The sequence below is a fragment of the Mytilus californianus genome, unplaced genomic scaffold, assembly GCF_021869535.1.
Source record: "Mytilus californianus isolate M0D057914Y unplaced genomic scaffold, xbMytCali1.0.p SCAF_11, whole genome shotgun sequence".
In the NCBI taxonomy this organism is placed as follows: Eukaryota; Metazoa; Mollusca; class Bivalvia; order Mytilida; family Mytilidae; genus Mytilus; species Mytilus californianus.
The window spans coordinates 41,213,154-41,222,648 of NW_026262593.1; the positions used below are offsets into that span (position 1 = coordinate 41,213,154).

General features: G+C 30.9%; 1 protein-coding gene across 1 annotated transcript; it reads right to left on the reverse strand.

Moving 5' to 3' along the window:
* Nucleotides 1-509: 509 nt before the first annotated feature.
* LOC127720079 (uncharacterized) lies at nucleotides 510-8,391 on the reverse strand. Its single transcript, XM_052226486.1, has 3 exons — nucleotides 7,790-8,391; nucleotides 6,723-6,839; nucleotides 510-4,051 (listed from the first exon to the last, which is right to left on the reverse strand). Exons 1-3 carry the CDS (start codon nucleotides 8,279-8,281, stop codon nucleotides 3,485-3,487), a joined length of 1,176 nt encoding a protein of 391 aa, XP_052082446.1. The 5' UTR covers nucleotides 8,282-8,391; the 3' UTR covers nucleotides 510-3,484.
* Between the last annotated feature and the right edge of the window lie 1,104 nt (nucleotides 8,392-9,495).

Consider the following 9,495-nt stretch of genomic DNA (forward strand, 5'->3'; position numbering starts at 1 on the left):
TACAAAAATCTAATCAAAAGAAGAAAATTACTGACCAATTGATATTTTACCTTGGTGAAATTGCAACCCATTGATATATCTGAAGTATAAAAAAGGGACCAATTACAGATGCACGTATATAGGAAGAAACCCTGGTGGTCCACTCACACCAATTTATCGAATGAAATGCATACACCTCCATTCATACAAACAAACAACTATCACACAACTTTGTATGAGTAAAAAGAGTGGTTTTTTTTCTTAATTGTAACAAGTAATTTCATATTCTACTTCAAGAAACATATTATTTGTTCAAATTACCATTAAAAGAAAAATGGCATCTTATTTTTTCTATACTAATTAGCTTGAATATTTAGTTCATACTGCATCCATGCATGGCTAACCCTATTTAGTTGGGTTAGTTTTCATAATACTTTTCTTATCAATTTTGCAGAATTCAAAATTATTCCAGATTCAAATAATTCCTTGTTTAAGATATTATTTTTTGAAGTAACCAATTACAATTGACCTTTTCAGATGATCTACTAAAATAAGTTTTAAAATCTGAATAACACAAGATTTGACATATCAAATATTGTACAAAGGGAAGTAATCAGCTTTAAATAAAATACTGTATTCCCTAATTGCTCTCTTGTTCATGCACTGACAATTCATTATTCTATAAATGTTGTGTTTTATTTATCATTATAATTATTGTATAAAATTTAAAACCGGCAAGGGTCCATGATTGGTTAATAAAAAATTTCTATGTCTATTCTTATTTCTAAACGATATTGATTCCATATTGAGCAATCTTAAATAAAATACAAATATGCAATGGATATTAATTGTTAATGTTCTAAAATAGCTATCAGACATATCTTAATAGTTTGTTCCTTCAATATCTCAATAAAAAACTTTGAATTTGATTAGCAGCAGCTGGTATCGATGGTTTTCCAAACAAGAGGGTGTTTCTCAGCTACAAGCTCACCGAAGGGCGATAGCCCTGTGATGAGATGTGGCCAAGAAACATCCTTGAGTTTAAAAGACCATTAATAATCTGTTTATCGCTATTTTGCTTATGACGATGTAGATGTTTACATTGCAACAGCAGGTGCGTCCTTAGTTTCTGACAATAACTTTCTACCTCAAGCAAGTAGCATGATATGAAAAATTATCACAAAAAAGATCAAAGGAAAAATACACAAAATAGCATCAAATTTTTTTATATTTGTCATACCCTTAAATCATATACATTGCAAAAATTGATCAGTTTATTTTTTGAGTTTTCCAGATGATTTATATATTGCTCAAATACAAAACACACGTGTACCGTAAATACTTACAGTGGTTTATATTTTATCCTTAAGGATGTTAGCTCCTCTGTTTCATAATAACAAGCTTTTTAAACGACTGTTATAAATTGATAGTATATAAATGAAGAAACTTAAAAAACAGAATAAAATGAAGGGTCTGTGTGCTTGTTTTCGAGATATAAGCCATTGAAAATTTGGCAGAAATGATTCTCTCTAGATTTTTCATACATTTAACATTGGCACCTTTTTTCTTTCAAAAACAATGAAAAAATAACAAGGATTTTATAAGATTTTCAAATATGGCTTTTTAAACTAGATGTAATAAAATTATGAAAAGAAAAGTAGGGGTTAGCGGGCAAAAATTTTTAATGGCTCTACATGGATAAAACAAGAGGATTCAGAATATCTGGCAAAAAAATCAAAAACAAGAGGAGCAATATCCTTAACACTACTTTACCTCTTTTTTTCTAAAAATAAGATAGTTTCTTCAACATTGCTTAGAATACATGAAACCTTTTTCCTAAAATAATTTTCTACGGAGCATTCATTCTTGTAAAAGTATTAAAAAATGGATCAAAGACTCAAATGGCTGGGTTGAACAGAATGTGTCTTTAACAATGGATATTTTCTATACTGAACATTTAAATATGTTGAAATATAAAATGTAAAAATGAGCAATTTAAGGAGCACAACATTGAAAACTTTCTGAAAAGTACAAAAATCTGGAATGAAAACAAAAATTGGAAAAATCTTGCTGAATAAATCAATTAAGTTCCTTTGTGTGGAATATTTGGATAAAAAACTTCAAAAATTTCCATAGTAGCTGGTGAACAACTGTAATATAGGTGCAAAAACTTAATTACTTCCAAAACAACCTCATTCTGAGATCTTGTTAATAACATTTATATAAGTATATTATTTTGGACTTTTGCTACATCCTTACAAAAAGAGAAGTGTTGCTTTAAGATGTCTAAATAAAAGATGTTGATGTCATCTTTTTGACTATGACTTTGGCTCATTTTTATATTTTTGCCAAAATCTTTGTGAGAAATGGTCATTTTAGGTCAAATATGTCATTTCTACATGTACACTAATGACGTTCGTGACAACGCAAGTGACATTTCTGCACTGAAAAGTCCAGATAATATCATCCTATTCATTTCAATATAAAAATAAAAGAAGAATGTGTCTGAGGATACGAATGCCCCCGCTCAAGCTTTGAAATTTTCCAAGTTATAAAGGGGCATAACTCTAGAACGGTAAATGACTCACTGCACAAATTCAAACTCTGTCTGCATTTTGTAGTTTTAAGCATTGTGTATGAGTTTCATAACATTTGGGTGAGACAAACTTGAGTTAGAGTGCAGAAACAAAAAAAAATTGCAATTTTCCAAGTTATAAATGGGCATAACTCTAGAACTGTAAGTGACTAGCTTCCCAAATTCGAGCTCTGTCTGCAAGTTTTGGTTCTTAGCATTGTGTATGAGTTTTATAAAATTTGCATGAGGCAAACATAAGTCAGAGTGCAGAAACCAAAATGGGACGGGTGGAAAGCCAGATGGTCAAGGGTAACACTTAATGCCCCTGTTGCCTACCAAGTCATAACCATGAAAGATGTATTGTAAATGATAAAAGTTATGATATTGTTTTGATAATAAGTTTGCTACTACATGTCATATTACTTTCCTGCAGAGGTCTTCTTCTTGAATAAATGAGCAATTTGCATGACTAAACCATACCTCTTTATCAAGCTATAAAAACATCAACCATTTTGACAAATTGGCTGCACATTTCCTTTTCATGATTTTTTTAATACTGTGGATTCATTTATTTTTGTGGGTACCTATTTTTGTGCATTGAGAAAAATTGTATTTTCGTGGATATTTGATTTCATAGTTTTGCAGAAGTCTGCACACAAGCCTTTTGGAAAATTTGTACTTCATTGAACATTTGAATTTGTGGTTCATCTTTACCCACGGAATCCAGGAAAAATGGTATCCGACGAATAATAATGAATCCACAGTAAATAGTTCAACAACTTTCTAAAAACTGTTCTGTGATCTCTGCACATTAACCAGTTTACTGAACTCTCATTACATCCATGGAAATTTAACATTTCTCTTAGTTATAAAAGTATACAAAATTTTTGATTACTTGAATCATGATTTAAAATATCTATTTTAACATGTTTAAGGAATTTGATTGAGTCTAGTTCTTTCTATATAGTCTGTTGTGACATTATGTGAAACATACATCTGGTAATTTTCTGTAATTTGAGGAACAACTATTTTTGGTACACCAAATACTCTTTCTTCTACAGCATACCCTTTTGAATGCTTAAATATTTTACCTAAAATCACATCAAATGCTGACATATCGTATTTATGACACCCAGAATACTTAAATAACGGCTTTCGTTCATAGTTGCATGCAGTGTTTTGAGCTCCAGTAGGGCTAATACATTCTTCAACAAGGGCACATTTTACCCATGGCAACATTAATTCCTTGTGAATCTTTTCTGTATCGAACAATATTAATTGACTAGTTTTTGCTGACTCTTTGAAATAATAATCCTCTATTCGAACCTTGAAATGTTTTAGCATTTTTGTATACGTGAGTGATGATACAGGATCTTTAATTGTCCATGCTATAAGTCCTAATGTCTGTGCTTTTTTTATCAAATGATTAATTTGACCCGTCAGTAATACTTCTGGTGGTTCTGCCCATAAAACCATTCCATAATCTCTTAAAATTTCCTAAAAAAAAAAACAGAAACCATTTAAAAGTTAGAAGGTACATGTACTAAACATCCATTCACAGTGACCCTGATCACACTTTTTTCAAATCGATCACAATATCTCTAGTGGGCTTCTTTAAAATCATATTTAACACTTGGATACTGTGGATTCATTTATTGTCTTGGGTACAAAGGAGTAAGTTTGGTATGGGCCAAATTTGGCCCCGATTATTAAGTTCAATGTTTCAAGATAAAACGTGTTTTAAGTTGATGAAAAGACATGTGAGAAAGTTATATAGAACTATTTTTGCCAGAGTTTTATTTTTAAGCATTGATTTTGACATCCCAAATAGGTTAAAATTAGATATTTTTGCAAAATTGGGCAAAATCGTCGGGATTTCAACCAAATTAAGACCTAGGAAACATACAGCGCAGGCGACGACAAACAAAATATTCAAGTCAAATATGTAAAACTTCATTACAAACATTAGGCTAAAATATCTTTGTTGTCGACACATGCGCTCTATGTTTCCTCTCCAAAATAACAATGTAAATTTATCCGCTTTCATCAAATTTTGCGCGGAAAATCTAAATGAGTGCTATTTGTGACGTCATAAATAGAACGCAAAAACATAAATTTTCAACAAAAAGACGTTTTTCTAATGTAGTCATTATATTAGCTATGATCCCATGTGACATTGGTCAATAAATCCTAATTTCAAATTTCAGCTAGAATTAGGGGCCATTTTAGAGCCTTATTGAAACTACTCCTTTCCCTGTCATGAGGAAAACTTTTACGGGGATATTTGATTTTTTGTTTGTTTTGCCAAAGTCTGCAGACAAGCCCATAGAAAATTTGCAATTCTTTGAACATTTGGTTCATCTGTGCCAAAGAAATCCAAGAAAACTGGTACCCCACAAATAAAAATGAATACCGGTACGGTATACAGTATGTCAATGAGTAGGCACATGAATGACGTGAACAATGAACAATGAGAAGATATCTGGTGGTTAACACAAGGTCTTCAAACAAAGTTTTGCCTTGCTACACTTCCCAGTATTTTTGGCATTATAGATTTCAAGGTATAACACAATTAATGCAATTTACCATTATGTTCTACTTTTTTAAGCCATGGTGGCCATGTTTGTTGACTGATCAAAATAAAAAACACACACTTTTTACTAGATACACAATCATTAACCCTTATTTTGGTTAAATTTGACTGATCAAAATAAAAAACACACACTTTATACTAGATACACAATCATTAACCCTTATTTTGGTTAAATTTATTTCAGTAGTTTCAGAGGTTGAGGATCTTAGAAAAAGTTTACAACACACATGATTAGTCAAATTTGTTGTTTTAAGGTCAATAACTTCTTGAGGAGTTCAATTGTTTGTTATAATGACATTTTTAAAGATAATGTTTTGCTGATCATTTTTTCTGTTTACAGTTTTTTCCCATCTACAGAACTCCACCAAAAGTATTCTTACAGGGGCATAAGCTGTCAAATTCATGTTCACCGATTTGAATCAAATTCTCATATTTGATTTATAACATACTAAAACGTATATCCAAATCACAATAAGTCTGAAATAAGCATTTAACAATGCATGGACTCGATAGTATATATCAGGATTTTGTGTGTATTTTAGTCCAGATGCCATCTAATTAACCATTGAGATGACCTCCGAAGACTGCCGATGGTCAAATAACCCGATATAAACATAAACATAAATATAAATAGATAGCGACCTCGTGCAATTGGACTTTTCTAGGTCAGTTTGATTTCATGTTATAGGTTAAAAAAATAAGTTAATCATCATTTTTACCTCAAAAGAATGATTTTTTGTGGATCAAATCAGTCAACAAAATGGTTCACCTTTGTTTCACTTTCAATGTTGACATTCTTTTCCTTTTAATGGCTGAACATGAATAATACATGCATAACCAATCTCTAGCTAATGAGTTAAATTGAAGGTCACATGAATACGGATTCAATGAGGTTAAATTATTCACTTGCATGTGTAAAATTTATTAGCGATGTTTCTGAGCATATTTTGACAAAATTGAACTAAATTGGCTGCTAAAAGCGAATTATTATTTCATTATTTCACTTTCATTAATGATTGAACAAAAATAAATCATATTTTAATTTGTTTTTATATATGTAGCTAATGCCCCTTTAAATTTAACAATGGCAGTCATGTCACAGTTAAGTAAACAAGTTTTTACAATCATCTCCACGCTACAATCATGATAACAATGAACCTGTATATAATTAGTTCTGTAGAAAAATATGTGCTTGTCATGTGACATGTGCGTGATGACATCATAGTCATCTGTATCTATGTTTTTTATAAATACTTATGCGGACAACTTTATTACAGATCTCAGTATAAAAGAAAAAACACTAAAATTAGTCAAAAATCATCAATGATGGACTATGACTCTGTAAGGAGTTATTGGATGGTTTCGATCATATTGGCATTTTTATAGATCTCTGGTATTGCCATTTTCTAATATAATTTTTTTAATAAATCAAAATCATAATATAAGGCTTCAACATTTTTAATGGTTCACACAAACTGTGTATATTATCTAACTTGAACTAAATTCAGTATCCATCCCTTCAGGTAAAATAATTCAGAAATGAATTCTCTACAAGATTAAAAACTTAAGTCTCACCTGTATAATTATTGGTCTATAACTTTTTATTTCTAAGTCCTTAACATGTGAGGGATACTGTTCATATTCAAATATCTTCAATGTGCATTTTCTTGTCTCATTGCAGTAAGTTTTCACCTGAAAGATAACTTGGAATCATTGGTTATGGTCCACTGAATTCCGTAAATAAACAAATGGAAAACAAAGAGATCTTCTGCATTAGTTCACGCTGTTTCAGATTTAAATGCATGAGATGGGAGGCACCCAAATTAATAAATTGTGAGGGTTGCAATTTCTTTAGAATTTAGTAAGAATTATAAGTAAAATACAAATTTCATATTATGCGTGTTTGGGGTCTGAAAATAATGCCATAATTTTAAATCTGCCCTTATTTGAAAGTGTTATCCTGATTTTAACTTTTCAAATACTATTACCTCCAACATGGCCCTTTATTGGGAGATTTAGAAAGTAAAAAGAACACCATGAAATGATTGCGACCATAATAGTTGATTACTTACATTTGTAAACTAGAACAAATTTTAAATAGTGGTTTTCTCATTCAAATAAGTAAAATATCTTGGTCACTTGCCTGAACAGCAAGTTGTTAAGAAAGATAATGTCAAATCATTACCATCTTTAATTTTCTTCCATTCCTGAATAATTCTTAGCATTTTGGTGTTAAAACATCATGTCACAATTATGGGGAAGATTAGTAATTAGGGGCTGTCATATTTGAAGCTTGAGTTTCAAGACACATGCCAAAAAAAATACTTTGAGGATAATTCAACTTTATATCAGCAAACTTAACTAAAGTAAAAATTAAGCTGCTCTCACTCTTGACGCTTGATAAAATTTACGAAGTAGCTACATGTAGGTTATCCACAATATTTTTATTGTTGGGGAGCTGTCACTTTATATACATTATATCATACTTGTTTTCCGCTTTATATTTTAAATCTTAAGAAGTATTGCTCTTTGATGCATGTAAGATGTGTTTCATCAATCCTAATTTTTTAAATTATTCACTGCACCTCCAATTATAAAAATCATAAAAAAACTGAAACAACTCCCAGGTTGAACAAACTTACCAATTGATGTTTATGGTAATTTATACCAAGGTCATAAATCAAGATCATCTTTGACGGTAAATGTTTATGGCAAGATTTAATTAAGCGCATGCTTTCATCATAAAGTCCAGGCTTTATTGCAGTTCCTATCGGCAAATTTTCAATGTCTTTCTGTAAATTATCATATGAAATGGAATGAGTCTCATGAAAGCCTAATTCCTCTAGCACATTAGGATCAACTTTGTACTCTTCATTGTGAGAGGTCCGAATATTCTCAGGAATGTTCTTTATGTTATTGATTTGTATATGGGTTTGCGTAACGATAGTATGAAGATGAGGTGATGGGTTGCTTAGCAACCAAAGTGACAATGTTGAAGCTCCAAGAAAAAGGACAAGAATATAGAAGTTTTTTGTCTTCATTTGATCTTGTATTTTACACTTTCTTCCAAGAGATTGAAGTTTTTGTTTTAAACTAGATTTCATAGGGAAATCTTTTTCTTCTTCCTCGGTCATCTGGGTTTTGGGTATTGTTGAATGTCATCATTGTCTGTTCTCCTCATCTTGAAGTTGGAAACAAATTTATTTATCGATATGAACTGTATAGCTAGCTCAGGTCATTTTCTAGTTTTCATCTGCAAATGTGAAGAAAAAAACATTAAATTGTGACTACAATTCTGTATTTTATAAAAACTTTAAAAAATGGTCAAAAAATCATATAAACTCTGATATTTATTTTCATTAATGATACTTGACCTAAAAGTAAAAACAACTTACATAAAAATAAGGAGATGTGGTATAATTGCCAATGAGACAACTATTCACCAAAGTTCAAATGAAGTGGATGTAAGCAATTATAGGCAACTGTATGGCCTTCAACAATGAGAAAAACCCATATCATATAGCTGACTATAAAAGGCCCAGACATGAAAAATAAGAAACAGTTGAATTGAGAAGACTAACGGCCTAATTTATAACAAAACAATTTACGAAAAAAACAAATATGACAGACATGAACCAACGACAACCACTGAGCTACAGGCTCCTGACTTGGGACAGGCACATAAAGAAAGTGGCAGGGTTAAACATGTTTGTGAGAGCTCAACCCTCTCCTATTTGCCCCCAATCGCATATCATCACCGATGTTCTCTTAAAATTTTGATATCAAGAGTGAACATTTCATATGGCATTTTTGTAGGACATCAATAGGTCAAGTGTCACAAAATCTAAAAAAAATAACTACTGTAAATTCAGAAATTATTGAGATGTTTTTATTAATGCAAATAATGCATCTAGGTGAGTATCGCATTCTGATATCTTGTGTACATATATCTGTATGCACATTTTCCTGAAATCACAATAATCAATCTCGCATTTTTGTCCATTCTTCAAAAATTGCAATTATAAATGCACGCAATAATTTCTGAATTTACAGTAGTAGTTTGTACAATTAAAATTATTTTGATGTTTTTATGAAGTTTTTATAGCCAGTTTAGTTTAGATATAACTATATATACATTTAAAAGTTCCTAAGTATTTCCTAAGTACATGTAACAGAAGCATGACTAAAGGACTTAGCATATTGTTTGCAATTGAGACATACATGTATGGGTGCTAATGTAACAGATTTCCTAGTGTTTCCACAGAAATTAGTTGATGGAAGATGGGGGGGATGACTGAAAGGATGGTGGTCATGAATTTTCAAGAATGATCTAAAAACACAATTTTCA